Here is a 21795-nt window from a genome sequence, read left to right on the forward strand (position 1 = left end):
GTGAAATTTGCTATATCAACCCTGACTCACTGAAACATGTGGTTTGAGAAGAGAAAGGATGAAGGGGCAAAGGAGTTTGGAATTTTTTATTTTTAGATGGCTATATATTCATGCATAATATGAAACTGCAGCTGTGCTGTGATCCATTACTAAAGGCAAATTTACGGTATGGAATTCAGAAATGATGATAGATTCAACTCCTAATGAGATGGCTCACTGGATACATACCTAAGAAACAAACTAAATATACAATTCCTTGATTATTGTTATGCGTAATAGCTAAAATGAAAGTAATACAGTTCTGGAGCTGATTCTGATGCTGAGCCAAGCTTAGATTTCAGTCAGTTGAACTACAACCAATAGTCTTGAAGCCACCCACAATTGGAAAAATTATTCTAGGACAACAGACAATATTGCTATGAATATTGCTACCAGAAAAGTAGTCTGGGGGTGCCTGGGTGGCACAGCAGTTATGCGTCTGGCTTCGGCTCAGGGCGTGATCGCGGCGTTATGGGATCGAGCCCCACATCAGGCTCCTCTGCTAGGAGCCTGCTTCTTCCTCTCCCACTCCCCCTGCTTGTGTTCCCTCTCTCGCTGGCTGTCTCTACTTCTGTCAAATAAATAAATAAAATCTTTAAAAAAGAAAAGAAAAGTAGTCCGGTTGGAGGGAGGGCAAAACCAAGAAACTTCTAAAACCAGTGGTGATAGTGCCAAGGAGTTGTCTCAGTTTGTGGATCTGTTCGTCATTAGCTTCTTGAAGAATTTTACTGAAACGGATTGTGAGAGTGACTAATTTAGGGGCAGTATCTGGTTTTGAATGCTATAGAGTGGAAGAGAATGTTTGGTTGATATAGGACCCACAGCTAACTATATAACAGTTGCAGATGGCTGTATAGAGTAGGTTATTCCCAAGGGAGCAGGTAGCCTGGTGGACTGGATAAAAGCTGCTGTGAAGTTTGTTTGCCTGAAAAGAGAGACTGTCTTTCCTCTATAAATGCCTAGTGGAAACCCTAGATGAAGTGGCTGTATACCTTATAGCAAGCCCTGCTGGACTGGCTTTATGGTGATTGGGATAGTCATCTACTGAATATGTCCTTTACCCAGATCATGGTAACTGCTATGATTTAGGGGGCCCCTTTTACATGGGCATCCCATGTAACCATGCTGTAAAACCAAGCAGTTGTTCGAGAAGCTTTGTCATATTTGCTGTCTCCATTTCCCTTGAAGTTCCCTCCCCCCAAAAAATAAATAAAAAGAACCATTTAACAAGAAAGGAGGGGAAGACAGAAGGGGAGCGAGCCTAGGGACTTGGCCTTTCTGGGCTGGGTGTTTATTAGAAATGAATATATCGAACATTGATGAGGTTGAATCAGAGGTGTTAATGCAGCACTATTGAAGATTGAGTATACCAGTAAAAGCCAGTGTTGGTCCTACAACCCTAAAGGGCCCTAAATAAGTCCCCCCTATTTATCCCAGTTTGGAAGAATTTCTAAGGTGAAAGGCAAAGATGCAAATGAAAAACCTGACCTGGAATTACCTGGGGCAGTGGTCTGGTAGATTAGTTAAAATGAAGATTGAAGAAGGGTCTGGGTCCCTTACAAATGGGTAAAATGGTGACTCGGTATAAACGAGACCTTTCTGGGACTCTTTGACACAGGAGCCCTCTGTGCTTCGGTATCAAAACCTGTTAATGATGTCCTGACTGTGGTTACTTTTAGACTGAGAGAATATAGTAATGTATGGATTGATGGGATTCAGGTAAATGTTCAGATGAAAGCTGGAATGTTTAAATAGGCTTTATGTGAAATGATTGGTTTTCCTTACCTGAATGTTTTATGTAAAATAATATGCCTTCCTAGTATTGTAAAACCAGAACTGCTTGGTGAAGTCTTAATGATAGAGGCTACCCTTAGTGATGCAACAGTTGATGGGATCGTTTTGTTCTGTGAAGGTTTTAGAATAATAATTCTACCACTGACAATATAATTACTGAAAACAGTTTGAGAATTTTTTTTTTCTTATTTTCCTACTTTAAATAGTGTCTCCCTGAATCGTTATTCCATGAACTTGATACATAGTTGGATTTGTGTATAATGTTTTACTTTAGATTTTTAGGGATTCATTCAAGCATTGTTTGTAATAGTAAGAAGATTGGAAACAACCCAAATATCCAAATAATATCTATATTATGTAAGAATACAATATTATGGAGGCTAAGTAGTGGAAGAGATATGAATATATCTGTTTTTGTTTAAATTTTTTAACATTTTTTTGTTACTCCAGTAGTTTTAGAAAAAGTTAGCAAATATGTATATATTTATTTTCCCTCAACTTCTAAGCATATGAAATAATATGCTTTTGCTATTACAAGTAAATCTTTGATAAATAACCTTATCTTTCTATATTTTGGGGATAGATACATAAAATTGTGATGTTGAATCAAAGGTTAAATGTGCAAGTAATTTTGTAAGATGTTTGAGCAATGATTTTTTAATTTCCAGAAGCTTTTTTTCCCTTTAGGTGAAATTCACGTAACATAAAATTGACTATATTAAAACAAACATCTCAGTGACAGTACATTTGCAATATTGTACAACCAGCACTCTGTCTAGTTCCAGAATGTTTTCATCACACCAAAGTAAACCTTGTACCCAGGTATTAAGTAGTTACTCCCCACCTGCCCCTCCCCAGCCTCTGGAAACTTGACTCTGCTTTCTGTATGTGTGGATTTACCTAATTTGGATATTTCATATAAATGGAATTATACAATATGTGACCTTTTCTGTCTGGCTTCCTTTACTTGCCATGATGTTTTTTAGGATCATCCACATAATATTGGTAGTCCGTTCCTTTTTAAAGCTGAATAATATCCCTCATGTGTACATTCCATTCATCCATTGATGGACTATAGGTTGTTTCTATCTTTTGGCTATTGTGAATAGTGCTAATATGAACACGCACAGATGCTGATATGAACACGCATGTACATGGTTTTGAGTACCTGCTTTAAATTTTTGAGGGGCATGTATTTTGTAGTAATTCTGCTTAATTTTTTGAGGAACTGCCAAACTTTTTAAAGCAGCTGAATCATTTTATAAACCACCAGCAATGTATAAGGCTTCCAGTTTTCCTATATCCTTGACAGTACTTGTTTTCTGCTTTTTTCCTTTAATTTTTTTTACCATAAAAAATTTTTTTTTTATTAAAGCCATTCTACCAGGTATTAAATGGTATTTTATTGTGGTTTTGGTTTACATTTCCCAAATGAATAGTGATATTGAGCATATTTTCATGTGCTTGCTGGCTATTTATGTCTCTTTTTCGGAGAAATGTCTATTTAAGTTCTTTGTCCATTTTTTAAAAATTGGTTGCTTGTGTTTTTATATATTCTGGATACTAGACACTTGTCAGATACATGATTTGCAAATATTTTCTCCCATTCTGTAGGTTGTCTTTCTACTTTATTGATAATATCCTAAGATGCACCGTTTTGATGAAGTCCAGTTTTAATTTTGATGAAGCCCAATTTATATTTTCTTTCATCGCTTATGCTTTTGATGTCATATCTTAAGAATTCATTGCAAATCCAAAGTTACAAAGATTTACCTCTATGTTTTCTTCTAAACTTTTATGGTTTTAGTTATTATATTTAGGTTGTTGATCCATTTAGTTAGTTTTTTTTTTTTAAAGATTTTATTTATTTATTTGACAGAGATAGAGAGAGCCAGCGAGAGAGGGAACACAAGCAGGGGGAGTGGGAGGAAGAAGCAGGCTCATAGCGGAGGAGCCTGATGTGGGGCTCGATGCCATAACGCCGGGATCACGCCCTGAGCCGAAGCCAGACGCTTAACCGCTGTGCCATCCAGGCACCCCCCCATTTAGTTTTTGTACAGGTTAATATGGTGTGAAGTAATGGTCCAACTTCCTTCTGTATGTGGACATTTACCTCTTTCAGCATCATTTGTTGAGATGACTCTTTCCTTATTGAGTGATAGTGGCACCCTTGTCAAAAATCAGTTGGCCAGAGATGTATACATTTATTTCTGTTCTCTCAATTCTGTTCTGTTGATCTGTATGTCTGTCATTTTGTCGGTAGCACACTGTTTTGAATACTGTAGTAATCTGTAATCACATGTTTTTGATTACTTGATCACAAGATGAATTTTGAAACCATGAAGTATGAGTCTTCCAAATTTGTTGTACTTTTCCAGTGCTGTTTTGATATTTGAGGCACCTCACACTTTCATTTGAATTTTAGAATCAGTTTTTTTCATTTCTACCACAAAGGCCATTCGAATTTTGAAAGATTTCACTGAAAATATAGATTACTTTGGTTACATAGGAATTACAGTGAAAATCCTAAGTTTACGACAACCTATTTTGAATTGATACAAACCTAGCTTCAGTAGTATACAAAAATTCTGTTCCTATACAGATTTTGTTCCCCTTCTTTTTATGTTATTTTCACAAATTATACCTTAATACATTGCGTACACATTAACATAAAATTCTTGTTTTATGTATTTGTGCCTGAATGACTCCCCTTAGCATTTTTGTAAGGCAGGCCTACTAGTTACAAACTCAGGTTTTTTGGTTTTATTTTGTAATCTCTTAATTTCTCCTTCATTTTTGAAGGATAGTTTTCCTGGATAGAGAATTCTTGGTTGAGTGTTCTTTCAGCACTTTAAACATGTCATCCCATAGGCTTCTGGCCTCCATGCTTTGTGATGAGAACTTGGCTCTTAATCTTACTATGGATCCCTTGCATACAGTGCATTGTTTTTCTCTTGGGGCTTTACATCTTTTCACTTTATCTTTGGCTTTTGAGAATTCGAATATATGTCTTGGTGTGCTGTCTGCATTTATCCTTTTTGTAATTCAGTTTGTTTCTTCAATATGTAAATCCCTGTCTTTTTTCAAATTTGAGAAGTTTTTGGCCATTATTTTTTTCAAATATTCTTCCTGCCTGTTTTTCATTCTCCTTCTGAAGTTCTTAGCATACATATGTTGGAATGCCTTGACTGAATATTCAGAAACCTCTCAGGCTTTTAAAAAAAATTATTTAAATTCAATTTAATCAACATATGGGGTATTATTAGCTTCAGGGGTTGAATTTAGTGATTCATCAGTTGCATATAACACCCAGTGCTCATTACATCAAGTGCCCTCCTTAATTCCCATCACCCAGTACTCCATCTTCCTATCTACCTCCCCCTCCAGCAACCCTCAGTTTGTTTCCTATAGTTAAGAGGCTCTTATGGTTTGCCTCCCTCTCTGTTTTCATCTTACTTTATTTTTCCTTCCCTTCCCCTGTGTTCATCTGTTTTGTTTCTTAAGTTTCACATATAAAAAATAAAATCATACCGTATTTGTCTTTTTCTGACTTATTTTGCTTAGCATAATAACCTCTAGTTCCATCCCCATCGTTGCAAATGGCAAGATTTCATTCTTTTTGATGGTTGAGTAATATTTCTCTGTGTGTGTGTGTGTGTGTGTGTGTATGTGTATACACACCACATCTTCTTTATCCATTCATCTGTCGATGGACATCTGCGCTCTTTCCATATTTTGGCTATTGTGGACATTGTTGCTATAAACATTGGGGTATATGTGCCCCTTTGAATCACTATGTTTGTATCCTTTGGATAAATACCTTGTAGTGCAGTTTCTGGGTCATATGGTAGTTCTGTTTTTAACTTTTTGAGGAACCTCTGTACTGTTTTCCAGAGTGGCTGCACCAGTTCGCATTTCCACCAACAGTTTAAGAAGGTTCCCTTTCTCTGCATCTTCACCAACATCTGTTGTTTCCTGACTTATTAATTTTAGCCATTCTGACTGGTGCGAAGCAGTATCTTGTCGTGGTTTTGATCGGGCTTTTTATTTTTATTCATTGTTTTTCTTTCTTCTATGTTGCCTGAATAATTGCAATGGACAAATCTTCAGATTTGTTGATTCTTTCTTCTCCCTGTTCAAATCTGCTATTGAAATTTTTGTGATTTTTTTTTTTTCATGAGGACCAAATCAAGATAATTTATTTGAAATGCTTATCACAATACCTGGCATCAAGTAGGTATGCAAAATGTAGGTTTACAACTGTATACTCTCTTAATTCTTAAGAGTTAACAGTTAATTGTTCTTTCTTAACTTTTAATTGTGGTAAAAAAAAATCCTTCATCTTTGCATTTTGGCTCTTTGTTCGGGTACTCCTTCAGTGCTTAGCCTGATGATTTACAACTCTGCCTTAACCTTCACTTACTACTTTTTCTAAGCCTAGAGATCAGTTAGAGTTGAAAGCTTTGGGTCCTCTTTGGTCTTTACTGAGAATGCATCCTGCCCTGGGTTTTTCTGTGGCTTCCTAAATTCCCAGCTATAGGGATGTCTGGGTTGCCTGGTCAGTTGAGTATCTGACTCTTGATTTCAACTCAAGTCATGATCTCAGGGTTGTGAGATTGAGCCCTGTGTTGGCTTCCATGCTGGGTGTGGAGCCTGCTTAAGATTCTCTCTCTCCCTCTGCCTCTCCCTCGCCATGTGTACAGGTGCACTCCCTCTCTCACAAAAAAATAAATAAATAAATAAATTCCCCACTATACATGGCACCTTTGAATTATCTAATTTCCCAAGGGAACACTCTCCCTAGACTTTTTCTTAGTCTTTCAGTATTCAGTTATATGTGTCAACTATAATATTTTGCTCCAGGGTGATTGTGGATTGTTTGCCTCACAGTGGTTTTGAGCAATGCCCATTACTTTTCTACCCTGTGTGAATTCCAAGTTAGGCAAAACAAAGACATGCACTTTGTGTCAGTCATTCAGGTAACCCCAGACAGGTTAGAACAGAGAAACACAATTTTTTGAAATAAGGTCTCCACTGAGCTCTTTGGAAACAGGGACCAAGGTCTTAAACTGGGAATAAGAGATGCTGTCTTCAGATTTGCAGTCAAGTATGGGAAAGGCCAGTCTTACTGATAAGTAGAATGCAGAACCTTACAGCAACTCCACAAACTGTTTTAGAAGTTTCTTAAGACGTTAGACATACACTTACTATGTCACCCAGCAATCCCCACCACTCCTGGAGATGAAGTTTGTATTCACACAAAAACCTGTACATGAATGTTTGTAATACTTTTATTTATAATAGCTAAAAACTGGAAAAACCAAAATGTCCCTCAGTGAGTACATGGATACACAAACTGGTACATCTGTGCAGAGGAATACCACTCAGCAATAAAAAGTAATGAATTATTGATATATTAAGTGACTTAGGTGAATTTTTTTTTAAAGATTTTATTTATTTATTTGTCAGAGACAGAGAGAGAGACAGAGAGAGAGGGAGACCACAACCAGGGGAGTAGGACGCAGAGGGAGAAGCAGGCTACCCACTGAGCAAGGAGCCTGACGCAGAACTCGAACACAGGACCCTGGGATCATGACTTGAACCAAAGGCAGACGCTTAACCAACTGAGCCACCGAGGTGCCCTGATTTAGGTGAATCTTAAAGGCAGTCTGTTGAGTGTAAGAAGCCAGTCTGAAAGGGTTACAAACTGTATGATTCCATTTATATGACATTCTTGAAAAACAAAACTGTAGTGATGGAGAACAGAGGATTGTTTGTTGGGGATATGGGTGGGCGGCAGGTGTAACTATAACTGGGTAGTACAAGGGAGATTTTTCAGGTGAAGATACTATTTGTGTCCTAATTGTATTGGTGTTTACACAAATTAATATGTATTTTAAAATTCATAAACTATGTACCATAATAAAAAATTGATTTTACTGCATGATAATTATAGCAGATAGTGATAGTGCTATTCATTTCTCAAAAACTTGGAGGCTTTCTCCAGTTTATTAGTTAAGGAGGGATTCATGGAAGGAAGAAGTGGCCCACCATCTCATAGCTTGCTCTATTTGAATGGAAAAGTATTCTCAGAAGTCAAGGAAATCCTGTGATGATTCCGCTAATATGTATTCAGAGTTTTAATTCCAGTGAGGCTTGTGGGAAGCCTCTGGGAGCCAGAATATACAGATTAGGTTTTCTTTGTTGTACTCCCAGCTAATGGTCTTATTAGATGGTCTCCCAACTAAAACAGATATATGTGAATATTGGCTCTCAGTAAGTGCAGGCTTGCCAGTTAGAGGAGCCTGGCATAACAAACATGGGAACAGAAACTCTTTCCCATGTTAACCAGTCTCCATGCTACATGTTTTTCTTTCTTTCTTTAATAATACAGCTCCTAACCTGTACAGACGACAGATTTCTAAGCTGGTGAAGAAAAATTACAGTAGATCAATTTTTTTTTCTTTCTCTCTTTGCCTGGTTCCTTACTGAAAAATCTCAGTAATATCTCAGATATAACTCTGAGAAACATAGACCTCCTATAAAGATGAATAGGGGAAATTGTCTAAAACAGATGTTAGAATCCAGTCTTCAACTCTGCACTGTCTCTTTTGTGAAACTCCTTATTCAGCATCTTTTATCCGTCATCTGTGGTGCTGACTCCCACATATCAAATCTCTTTGCCCAACTAAATCATATTGTCATCTGCTGAACATGTCTTCTCAAAGATGCAGCAAGCATGTCAAAATTACCAGGTTCTAAAATTAGATATTAACTCTTTTATTGCCTACCAGGTTTGGTTTTCCTTTTTTTATACTTTATTTCAATGAGTAGGAATTATCCATTTGTTTCTTAAGCCAGGAACCAAGGAGTTATTCATGGCTCCTTCCTTACTTCTCAGCGAGTTTTGGTTCTATAGATCCTAACTCCTCAGTATGTTTCATAACTGCTTATTCTTCATTCTCACTGACACTGATGAATGTCAGGCCACCATCATATGTCATATGGATTCTGCAGTATCCACAAAACTGCTTTTTCTTTCTGACTTAAATTCATTTTGTACACAGCAGCCAGGATAATGTTTCTTTAATGTAAATCTCAATTTACCACTTGTGAAAACTCATCAGTCATACCCCTTTCATTGACATAAAGTCCAAACTACTTAATATGGCCTAAATAGTTGTTCATGATGTAGATCTGCTTCTCTGTTTTTTCCTGTTATACTCTGTTTGAGTGTTGTCTTAGTCACCAAGGGCTACTATAAGAAAATACTGTAGACTGAGTGGCTTAAACAACAGACATTTATTTCACAGTTTTGGAGGCTAGAAGTCCAAGATCAAGGTGTTGGCAAATTCATTTCCTGGTGAAGACCCTCTTCCTGGCTTGCAGACAGCCACCTTCTAACTATATACTCATGTGGTTGGGAGAGGGTGGGAGTGTATGCTTTGGTTTCTTTCCCTTCTTAAAAAGACAGTAATCCCATTAGGGGATTCCCTCCCTCATGACCCTGTTTAAAACTATAATTACCTCCTGAAGAACGCAGCTCCCCATACCCTCATATTGTGGGCTAGGGCTTCAATATAAGAACTTTGGGAAAATACAGACACTCAGTCCTTAACAAGTATTAATGAACTACTTGGAATTATTTGCATTGAGCAGGTCAGCAGACTGTGTCATATAAGCCACACCTGGACAACCACCTGGTTTTTCACAGGCTGAAAAATGTTTTTTACATTTTAGGTGGTTACATTTCAAATGGTTATATATGTACCTATATAATATACTGATTTTGTCTGTGGGCCTGCAAAATCTATTTACTTTTTGTCATTTAAAAATAAATTTGCTAACACTTAGAATAGATTATGCTTTTTGATTCCTTGTCCTTAGCATACTGTTTATGCAGAAGGTATTTCCCTCTTCCATGTTCTAGAGGCCCCCATATTTGCTTGTCCTTTAGATTTTCTCTGACTTGACTTTGTTTTAGGTTTTCTTTGACATTCCAAGACTTAAATATCCATCCATTGTGCTTTCATGGTAGTTGAGCCATAACCATACTGTAAAGGAACTGTTTGAGGGAAGACAGGTAGCCTCAGAGGGCTGTTGCAACTTTGTTAAATTAACATTTGTAAAGTAGAGCCCTGGAGTTTTGGATGGCGAACCCAAGTTCAGTAAAAGACCACAAGGGAAATTGAAATAGAGAAGTTTATTACTAACAGGTTCTAAAGGAAGTATTTGGTATGCCTGGAGGGGCCATAGAAGTGCAGGTAGGGAGAGTCACAGGACCTGGGGTATGTGACTTTATTAGGGTCGATGATTAGAGTGCTTTGGGATTCCTAAATTGGTCAGTTCAAACTGAAAAGAGCAGGGTTTTGATAAGCCCCGCGTGGGATTATTTAAGGGGTGCACAAGGGGAAGGCCGTGGGAGGCAGGGTGATTATTGCTCACCAGGGCTGTTGGGAAGTCATATCAGGAATTTATATTTGCTTGTGATGCTGGGGCTATTATGTAGGGCATGAACTCATGGGAGGGGCTAGTTTCAGTTCAAGTCCCCTGCAGGTCCCTTGTCCACACAAAATGGATGCCAAAGCAGTGATATCATAGAGTAGTTTAGCTAAACTCTTGACAAAGACGTGGGTATATCTTGTGCCTTCCATATATTGGTTACTATATGTGTTGAGTTATTGAGAGTGTGTCTTTCTGGGGCGCCTGGGTGGCTCAGTCGTTAAGCGTCTGCCTTTGGCTCAGGGCGTGATCCCGGTTATGGGATCGAGCCCCGCATCAAGTTCCTCCGCTGGGAGCCTGCTTCTTCCTCTCCCCCTCCCCCTGCTTGTGTTCCCTCTCTCTGGTTGTCTCTCTCTGTCAAATAAATAAATAAAATCTTAAAAAAAAAAAAAAAAGAGAGTGTGTCTTTAATTTGCCATGTGGAGGGACAGGGTCAACTTCCCTCCTTCCAAATTTGTTAAGATGTCAAGACTATATACTAAGAGGGTATGAAATGATTTATTACTCACATAATGATGCTTTCTGGGGAGAGCAGGGCAGGTACCCAAAGTGGCCCAGGATAGTTTGAGTGAAGTTAAAAGGGGCAGATAGCTCTGGTTTTTAGTGTGGTTAAGGGATGTGTCAGTTTGATGGGTTCCCACACTCAGGCTAGGATTGTGTGGTTTGAACTTCTCTGCTGATGCCAAGAAGGGTAGACTTTTTCCAGCATGAAGTTTTGCATATTATAAAAGCTTACTACAGAAAAATTAAAAAGAATATAAAGAGCATAAGTACGTTTTACCTCACATATTGGAAAATTGTAATAATACTTTGGCTTATCACCATCCTGATGTATTTTTCAGCATTAAAGATGAAGTCATATTTTACATATGCAGTCTTCTTTCCCCTACCCCCATGCTACAGACCATCTTCCCATGTGACTAGATAAATTTATGAAACATATGCAATGGTTTATTGGTGAGTGTTAAGTTTGAGGCATAAATATGGATATTTTTCCGTCCCTCCCTTCCTTACTGTAACTACTGATAACTGTGTTCCCCTTCCTTTTCCACTGGGCTTTCTTAGTACCTTCTAAGAGTGATATCATAATTATTCTGTTACTTTGACATTCATTAGAACAGGCTCATTCTCATTCTTTAAGATTAATTTTTTAAACCTTTCATTATAAAATGAAACCTACAGAAAACGACACAAAACAAATGTAGGGTTTAGTTAGTTATTAAAAGTTGAACATCTTTTTGGCAGTGGTGGCAGTGCTGCTTTTGCTGATTGGCGTGTCTCAGCAAGCCAAGGCCTGTTCTAGACTTAGAAAATGAGGTTCTCTGTTGCCTTTGATTCTTTGCTGCATCCTTATTTATCAGAGCTGTCTTGGGGCACCCAACATTAATTTGTTTCACACATACTTAGATATACACAGACAGCTAAATGTTTTTGTAGGAGATATGATTTTTTTTTTTTAGTAAAACTACCTAAGTCAATACTTAATGCAGAAAATTAGAAAATGCAAGTACTCTAACAAAAACAAAAGAAAACAAAGAAAAAGAAAAACTCCATAACCTATGTTTTGGCTCCCTTTCAGCTTTTTTCTTTGCATGTTATACAATGTTGTTGGTTTTCTTTTTTTTTTTTTTTTCATAAAATGGATAATTCTGTACATTCTGTTTTATAGACCTAGTTTTTTTAAATTAATATCTAGGCCTTTTCAGTAGAAAAATGTATTTTTTTCATTTAAGATTAAAAACATTTTGTGTTAACACCAATACTTTGTACTTATATTCAGGAACATAGGGTTTTAATTTCATTGTTTTTTACATCCTTATTTTCTTTTTTTAAATATGAGAATCCATTTTTTAACAAACACCAATATAACTGTTTTTACTTATACCCATGTATGCACAACCAGGATAATGACAACAGTACTACTGTCCATAATGTAACTACTGAAAATAGTTTGAAATTTTTTCCTCATTGAAATAGTTTCTTTCTGAGTATAATGCCATCAACTTTACAGTTAGACTCATTTATTTTAATTTACTTTTGACTTATAGGGACTCATCAAAACATCTGTAAGAGCAACAGATTAGGAACAACCCAGTCTGTTTTTTCCCCAGTTGACATCTTTCCATGTCTATAAATATATTTTCATTATTATTTTTTAAGAAAACATAATATTCCGTTGTACGACTGTGTCATACTTTGTGTTTAGCCATTTTTCTGTTTTTGGGCATGTCTACTTTTTTGCCATTCTAAATAATGTGCAGTAACCATACTTAAACATAGATTTTTTTGCATTTGTCTGTTTCTGAGGGCTAAAAAGACAAAGGAAAAACTTGTCTTTTTAAAAAAGGTTTTAGTTAAATTTTGACAAATTGGCTTTCAGAAAGTTTATGAATCTAATCCTATCTGGAATATTAATGAATACTAGATTCTTTTCAATTGTGGTAAATCAATATTGGTGTTAGCATTTTTTCCTACATATTTATTGGCTGTTTATTTTTTATTTTGTGAATTGTCTATTACGGCCTTTGCCAGTTTTTTTCCATGTCCTTTTTTTTTTTTTTTTTTTTTGCTTTTAGGAAGACTTATCTGTTAAGGACAGCAGGTATTTCATGATGGAAAGAGGTTCTGTGAAATAATCTCTTTTTGTGTCAAGGTTAAATAATTATCCAGAGGTGTTTTTGTTTGTTTGTTTCTGCTTTTTCAGAAGCAATTATTCCATTTGCTTTTAGTCCTCAGTGCATTGTGGAAGGAAGGCCAACAACACAAAATTGGAAAGCTTTGGGTGGAATACCCAACATAGGAAACAAATTCTAATTGTATTCATATCATCTGTAATAAAGTAGACATCCCCCATCTATAGGAGTTTTTCAAGTCCATAATCTCTAAATTGTTTAAAAATTTGTGGATTTTTACATCTTTTTATTTATATATACTAATGAAGGTCTTTCAGTATTGAATCAGTTCTTGGATTGGAAGGATCCTTTAGTGGGCTACGGGTCAAACTGAGTTCCTGACTTTAAAGGAGTTTTTATTTTGCTAGTTAGTCTTCAGAATATGAGTCTTTGAAAGCAAAACATTACTTTTCTCAGGACAGGTGAGAGCTGGCAGAGTTGCAAATAGAACCCAGGAGTGGCTGCTTATAACAGTTTGACTAGTCCAGTACTATTTGTCTTTTATAGAAAAAACAAATTAAGGCAAACCAAGCCAGGGTAGTAGTGGTGCTGAAGGTAAGAGTAGGTGGGTTTGGCACAAGAAAGGAAATGGAATAATCATGTAATTAAATGCTTTTGTTAATTTTAATGCGTGGTCCAATAATAAACACAACATCTCACACCAAATATGAGTAAGTTTTGGGAGATTCTTTACCAGCTTTGCTTATTCATGTTATCAAGGAAATTGGTAAAAGCAAAGACTCAGGAGGTAGACCTTTTGTGTTTACATCCTATTTTGGCTCTCTGTACATTAATTTCTAGTAATTGTACTAACCATTAAATCACAGAATTATTTTGAAGATCAAATAAATGAATTAATATTTTTAAAGTACTTAGAACAATATCTTACAGAGAGTGAGCATTGTGTAAGTTTTTAAAAATGAATTAAAAATTTCTTGGTGGGAGGAAGAGTAGGAGAGAATGTTACAGATAGTTTAACAAGTAAACTAAATCTTTTTTATTAAAAAATTTTATCTAAAAATTTATTTTTATAACATAAACATTGAGTAAATTCAGACTATCATAGAGTGATGCTTTTAAAACTAATGATTACATACATTTTTTGAGGTAGGTTATAGCATTTTTTACTGCTTTTGTTCACAGGATATTCTGAATAATCTTGAATCATGTGACCTTGAGGACGATGACCTTATGCTTGATGTGGATTTGCCTGAGGATGCTCCTCTTGAAAATGGTAAGCGAGGACAACTTTGAGACTCCAGAGGCATATATCATTGAGCTGCTTGTCTAGGGCCAATTTAATACTTGTTATTTACAAACTTCCTTGTCTCAATGGAGGAAGTCTTGTCAGACTGAGAATCATTCTTAAGTGATATTAAACAGATTCATTTGCAAACTTATTTAAATGTTTAAAACCTTGATTTTGTAGGCCTTAGATCTAATTCTGTGTGATCCAATAAAATTGTATATCTGTATTACAAAGTAAGTAATAGATAGGATTTGTCCTTTTTGTCCTTGTGTATATATCCAACTTTTCCTCCCTTTGTTTCATTTTTTTTTTTTTTTTAAAGATTTTATTTATTTATTCGACAGAGACAGAGACAGCCAGCGAGAGAGGGAACACAAGCAGAGGGAGTGGGAGAGGAAGAAGCAGGCTCATAGTGGAAGAGCCTGATGTGGGGCTCGATCCCATAACGCCGGGATCACGCCCTGAGCCGAAGGCAGACGCTTAACCGCTGTGCCACCCAGGCGCCCCTCCCTTTGTTTCATTTTGATTCTAAGAAGAAATAATTTAGAGAAACAGATATCATTTGACTTGTGAAACATCAGTAAAACTCATTAAGTTTTACTTATGATAAATAATTTTACTAAGGATGAATATTATTTTTAAAACATCAATTCTGAAAATTTTAAAAAGATTAATTCTGGGAAAATGGTGACCTCCTGAATGAATCATTACACTTTTTTTTTACTCCCACATCCAATCTCTCTTCCTCTCTGGATCCCAGTAACTGCTGGAGTAGGGATTTAGACAATCCATATGCAAGAGGGACCTGGGTACTCTTGCCCCCGCTGACTTAATATTTGTAGGATTTTCTTTTTTTTAAAGATTTTTTATTTATTTATTTGACAGAGATAGAGACAGCCAGCGAGAGAGGGAACACAAGCAGGGGGAGTGGGACAGGAAGAAGCAGGCTCATAGCAGAGGAGCCTGATGTGGGGCTCGATCCCATAACGCCAGGATCACGCCCTGAGCCCAAGGTAGACGCCCAACTGCTGTGCCACCCAGGCGCCCCTATTTGTAGGATTTTCTATCTTAAGGACTGATCTAGAATTAGAGACCAGCCTAAAAAAGCCCCTGGGGCAAGGGTTGAAATGGGAATCCTCTGGGAAGAGGAATGGCTTCAGAAGATCTGTGGATTCCCTGTCAGTGAACATTTGCCTGGTCTCTCGGGCCTCTCAGGGGCAAGGTGGTGAAGTCCTTTTTATACACGATTTTAGAAAAATTCAGGGATATTTCGGAGACGGCAGGTATTTGTTCTAGTGCTATTGAGGGTACTAGGAGCTCACCTTTGTCACTTTTTTTTCCCTCCGTGCTGCCAGGATGCTGTGTAACAATCTCAGAATCTCAGTGGCTTTCAAAATATATATTTTCCTTATTTATGGATTTATAGATTAGCTGGAACAGCTCAGGCTGTGGGATCGAGTTCAGGTCTGCTCCTTGTTTCTTCATTTTGAGACCAGGATTACCTGGAGCAGGTTGCTCTCATGGCAGATGGCAGAAGGACAACAGGCTGAACAGAAACATGCATATAATATCTCTTAGGGTCTTGACTTAGAACCAACACACTGTTACTTCTGCCCACATTCTGATGGCCAAAGCAAGTTATATGGCCAAGCCTAATACCAGTGGGACTGGAAAGTGTATTCTGTTTGCAGTGAGAAACGCTGTGGCAAAGGACACTAAATATATAAGTCTACTAAAGGAGAGAGTGAAGAGCTGAGAACAATATCTGCTTTACCACAGGGGTAGAGACTGTAGCACTTTCTCATGGTTCTTCTGTCACCTGGGATACTCTGGCAACCAGAGCTGAGTTCCAGTCAACTGAGAAAGAAAAAGCACAGCCAACATTCAGGAAGAATAGGGAAAACAACAGAACTCCCAGGATTAGAGTGGCCCAAGGTATAATAGTGAAAGCACTTAATGAAATACAGTTGCAGCACAGTGCTTTCTGGATTTCCTAACAGAACAGTTCAGTAGATGACAGAAAGTATAGCGGCTGTTGAAATCCAAATTAGTGGCCTGGAAGATCAAGTGGAAAAATATTGTAGAACACAGAGGGAAAACATAACCATGGACAGTTATGGGGGGGAAATGAGATGTTGATCTAAGAGATTTCATGTGAAGTTTTAAGAGCTGGTAGTGAGGAGTGGGGGAAATACTTCCTTGGAATAAATCACATCCTAGATAATGCATTTTACTTTGACAGATTTTAACTTCTCTTTGGAAATTGTATACCCTTTCTGAGCTAAAGGAATCGGTATTAGAGCCTGCCTCATCTTTACAGGACAACAAAAGTTAACCTCATGTTACATAAAATTGGAATCATAGGAAATTTAAAGTCTTCGAGATCTTGGCTGGGGACTTGTGAAAAGTAGGAGGGACCCCTGAGGTATAACATCTCACATATATTGTAGATTTTCCTCGGAGAAGGCAAACAGGTATTGACTGTTTTTAGCTAACTGAACACTGAAGAAAGCAGAACATAAGTCTAAAATATGTAGCTTTCTGAGGCACCAAACATAAAATAGTATTCAGGTTTGGTACTACTGGGGAGTAAGGAATGACTGTTCTCTTTATAGCTCTGAGGTCCTGGATAACTATACCCCCCATTGAGTTTTTTTTTTTATTGGGAGGATAGGAATGTTACAAGGACTGGTACTAAGTTTAAAGGAGTCTTCTAATATACTTTTGACTATTGCTTTTCATTCTCTTTAGCTTCTGGTTTTGGTGGCTATTATGCGAATTTGGGTCAAAGTTTTGAATGGGTCACTCTGAAGGTTGGTGTGTTCAGCATTGCTAGTTCTGCCAATATCAGTGGAATTTTTACCAATAAGAAGTCTGAGACCTTGTTGAGATCTTAAGTTTGGGTTTGATTTTGGACACAAGCTTGTTACGACTTTGTTATGAATAAGGGATCTTCTGGGATTTCAAGGAGGTGGCCATGAAGATATTCATCTGGCAATTACATTTGTGTAGTAAATCATGACCCATCAGGGAGCATATGTGATAACACAAAGGAGGAAAGAATGTTTGTTGGTCAGGTGTTTCTTGGGTTGTTACGGTGTAGGATTTGGGAAGTGAGAGTTTTTGGAAATATTCATAACTGAATTGTTTGGTGACACTGAGGGGGAGATTATATAACAATAGTAGGGTTTAGGGTTGATATTGTAGTGCCTGTAGCAATAAAACATTTGCAAGATTTTCTTTTAATATTTAGAGAAAATTATCTTTTGAGTACAAGGATAAAACTGGAAATTGAGTACTTGATCTCCTCTTCAGAACACTTTGATTAATGACCTACTTTATTTTTTCTTTTATTTCTTAGGCAATGCAGGACTCTTGTTTTTCCAGTGCCCTGCTGCTATAAGTGTACTAAGAGACCTCTTCCTCTAGTGTTTAACTGGCTGTGGTGGAGGCACCTCGTTGTGATATGTGAAGGACGTCATTTTATTCTGAGTTGTATTCTGCTTTTTTCTAAGGCTCTTTCCAAGTATTAGAAGTCTGACAGTGAGGCTATATTTATCCTATTTCTACTTTAAAATCTTTTACAGAACGTGAGAAGAGAGATTGGTCACATCTCTTTCAGAATCTACCTCTGAATGCTATGTAAAGGTGTGAGTCTACTCTTGAAGTCTGCAGTGGATTTATCCTTTCTTTCCTTACAGAACTGAATCAGAGCTTGATCTGCATTCATAGAGAAGACTTTGTTGACAGCCTCTGAAAGTCCTTTTCTAACCTCTTCTAGTTTCCTATGCAGTTGATGGACTTCAATATGTACTACCCCAAAATAGGGCACCTTGGCATATTGAATAGTTTAAGGTCAAGGAGTTTGAGAAAGTGGCGGAAGCAGGAAAGTCACTTTGACCTCCTCCTGACCTCACCCTCCTTTCCTGAAACAGGTCCTAAAACCCTCATGTGAGAGTACCCTCCCCATACCTAGCGGAAAGGCACATTCTTATTTCCAAGACAAAGAGACTCCCAAGAAGAATCCTAAAAAAATAGGGCTTGCTAAGTTTCCCTCAGTTTGCTACAGTTACCTCATACTCCTTAACCTGTCATATTCCTCCACGAGTGACCACTTTTTATCAAAACTAGCATCAAAATACACAGGTCTAACTGTTTCTTTGGGTCTTTATTTCCTTGTGAAGGTTCCCATGTCACATATCATATTAAATAAATTTGCATGCTTTCCATCTGTTAATCTGTCTTGTCAGTTTAATTTTCTGACCCTACAAAGGTCAAGAAAAACTCTTTCCTCTTCTACACAACCAGTCATGGGTTCTTAAGTTACATGACCTTCAGATTCTTCACACTGTGCCTTTTCCATTTTATTTTTTGCACCTGAGGTTCCCTCTAATATATGAACTAATGGATAATAGATCTAGAGATTCTGGGTTACCAATTCCTAAATCTATTCTAAATTCCTCTTTAGATTTCTCCCAGTCTTATTTAGATCTTAGAAAACATGCAGCCATGACTCTCAGCTTTTAGAATGAGACCAGGTCTTAAAAATCAGTCTTACAGGGTATTCCTGCTTCAGAAGGAGGTTTAACTTTAAGAGATCAAGTGAGCCTTTGAGGTTTCTGGCCAGCTTCAGAGTAGGGAAACAGGTCAAGGGAGAGATGGGGCAGAGCAAAATCGAGGAGTGTAGAATGAGGGAAGAAGAATAAAAGGAGAAAGGACTTCAGTTTTCAGTTGTGATTAGGAAGGATCTGAAAGACAAAATTGTTTTAATTCTTTTACATTTTTTTCCTTTTACCTTTGTCAAGGACTCTCTTAAGGAAACAGTTTTGGGTCTGAATTACTTTTGGCAGACTACTTAGTATTTGATATTTGCTCCTTTTTTGTTCTAAAGTGTCTCTCAAATGAACTGTTCAGATTACATCAAAAACACAATTGTATTGCTTTATTCTATTGCTCTGGAACATCTAATGGTCACTCATTGCCTACAGATTAAAGCCTGGCATTTGGGGGTGCCTGGGTGGTTCGGTCGTTAAGCGTCTGCCTTCAGCTCAGGGCGTGATCCCGGTGTTCTGGGATAGAGCCCCACATCAGGCTCCTCCGCTGGGAGCCTGCTTCTTCCTCTTCCATTCCCCGTTTGTGTTCCCTCTTTCACTGGCTATCTCTCTCTCTGTCAAATAAATAAATAAAATCTTAAAAAAAAAAAAAGCCTGGCATTTGGCATATTTATAGTTTAATCCTGAGGTTTATGACGTTTCCATAGTGTATACCTTGTTACGTGTGCTATTTCATCTACTCCTGTTTTTAAACTTCTCTCTGTTGAAAAAGATGTCTTCTGGGGTGCCTGGGTGGACAGCTGGTTAAGTGTCTCCCTTTAGCTCAGGTCATGATCCCTGGGTCCTTGGATCAAGCCAAGCTCAGCAGGGAGTCTGCTCCTCCCTCTTCCTCTGCCCCTCCCCCCACCTCTTACTCACTTGCTGTGTCTCTCTCTCTCTCTCTCTCTCAAATAAATAAATAAAATCTTTTAAAAAAAAGAAAGAAAGATATCTTTCTAATTACTTCCTGAATTCCACACCACCAAGTTATGGTTCCTATTAAATTGTACTTACTCTGTGTTATATTTCCTAAGGCCACATTTTTGCTTTTTATTGAGGTATAGTCATATGAGTTCTATAGTATTGTCCTTGATCACTTTCCAGTTACTGTATTTTCTTCTGGAAATTTATCTTTCTTTTTCAGTGCTAATTGTGTTTAGTAATAACAATGTTCATGATTTTTTTTTTTAGATGAACTTTTCTACTTTCAAGCCAAATATTAGTTCAAAGCTTTTCTGATCAGATTGTAAAACCTCCTGCAAAGCTCATTCTTTCTAGGCTTTGTAATGTTTAATTTCTTCCTGTCATTTCTGTAGCCAATTGTTATTCACAGGTGGAAATACTACCAATGTCATCCATTACCTTCCTATGACTTTAAATAATCAGAGAAATAATCTAGGTTACTTTTGGTGTTATATTTTGTTCCTTTATCAAATCAGAAGAAATGAGTGCGATGAGTGGTAGATCTAGGCATCCCATGTCCCATACCTTTCAGTTAGCTATCTGTATTAGATCCTTTTTCCCTTTCCAGAAAGTAAAGGTCCTGATATTATCTGTGTCTCCTGCTCACAGTAAAAGAACTAAAACCTGCTGCCTTTTACTTTTGGACCTGGCAGCCTCTTTCACAGGGCCTTTCTTTATTTTCTAGTCCTAAATGCATAGTTAGGGTGAAATGGTGTGTAGAGAACTGTGATCAACACACTGGGTTACAATTTTTCAAACCAGGATATGTTTTGGTTTGCCTCATAACGCCCTATGGTATTTCATGTTCAGAGGGATTTATTTCATTTCTTAGTCGTCTTTGTCCATTCCATCATTGGCTATGGAAACGGTTTTGACTTATCTCCATTTTGTAATTTTGTTTGCTTTCCATTTTCTTTTCTCTGTTATTTCTTTCATTTTGTCAGAGAACCGCCTAATCTTATCTAAGAAACCACCACTAATGTTATTTCACATTATCTTCTTAGTAACATTTTAAATTATATAAATATATGTTTGGTGGGTGCCTCAGATAGGAGTATAGTTAATGCTTGAGCAGCACAGGTTTGAAATATGTGGGTTCATTTATATATGGGTTTTTTCAACAAATAAAGGAGAGTGTTGTAAATGTTTATTTTCCTTATGATTTTCTTAACATTTTTTTTGGTACAGTACAGTACTGTAAATGCATTTTTTCTTATTTTCTTATTTACATTTTTTTTCTCTAGCTTACTTTGTTGTGAGATTACAGTATATAGTACATATAATGTACAAAATATGTGTTAAATGACTATGTTATTGGTAAGGCTTCCAGTCAACAGTAGGCTGTTAGTAGTTAAGTTTTTGGGGAGTCAAAAGTTATACAGGGATTTTTGACTATGCAGGGGGTCCCTACCTCTAACACCCACATCGTTCAAAGGTCAACTATATAAGCAGAATACTTAAAGAGTCTTGGAGCAGTCATTTATCTGAGAATTTAGGCCCCTCTATCTCAGTGTCTATCAGTAGTCTTTTGTGGTCATGGCAAATGTTTGTTTCCACTGTTTATTTGCCATTGTGCCTGTGGTTGAGTTCTTGTTTCAATAAAGGTGCTTTAACTTGTAGCCTCTCTGTTGTTATCAACAGCCTCTTTAGCAAAAACAAAAGTGGCACATCAATTTTATGCACTTTAATTTCCCACGGTATTTAACCCCATCTCCTGGCCTGTTTGCCTGGTTCATTTGCTTATTGTTACTCCGTATGCCCTGTGTCGATGATATCCTAATTACATATCAGATTCTTCTTATGACAGAATTTCTTGTTTGGGGAGTGAGTGGAATTTTACTTGCCTGAATTAATGAATTCAGATAAAAGTAGATACAGAGCATCTCTAGCTGTGTAGAATTGCTTGAACTAAAGTGACATTTTAATGCCATGTTGAAATACTTCATGAGCTTTACTGAGTCTCTGAGTGTAATACAGATGTGAA

The 21795-nt window shown here is 37.2% G+C and overlaps 1 protein-coding gene across 8 annotated transcripts in view; it reads left to right on the forward strand.

The window, feature by feature from the left end:
* CCSER2 (coiled-coil serine rich protein 2) overlaps nucleotides 1–21795 on the forward strand; it is a 170539-nt gene that overhangs the window by 60026 nt on the left and 88718 nt on the right. For all 8 annotated transcript variants that reach the window (XR_004626187.1, XM_034662799.1, XM_019795459.2 and 5 more), the window contains one exon: nucleotides 14151–14241. Coding sequence is in view for 7 of the 8 variants with exons in the window: in XM_034662799.1 (XP_034518690.1) it covers nucleotides 14151–14241 (91 nt within the window). In the remaining variant the exon portion in view is untranslated. The remainder of the gene's footprint in view (nucleotides 1–14150; nucleotides 14242–21795) is intronic.

The sequence above is a fragment of the Ailuropoda melanoleuca genome, chromosome 6 (genome assembly GCF_002007445.2).
Source record: "Ailuropoda melanoleuca isolate Jingjing chromosome 6, ASM200744v2, whole genome shotgun sequence".
In the NCBI taxonomy this organism is placed as follows: domain Eukaryota; kingdom Metazoa; phylum Chordata; class Mammalia; order Carnivora; family Ursidae; genus Ailuropoda; species Ailuropoda melanoleuca.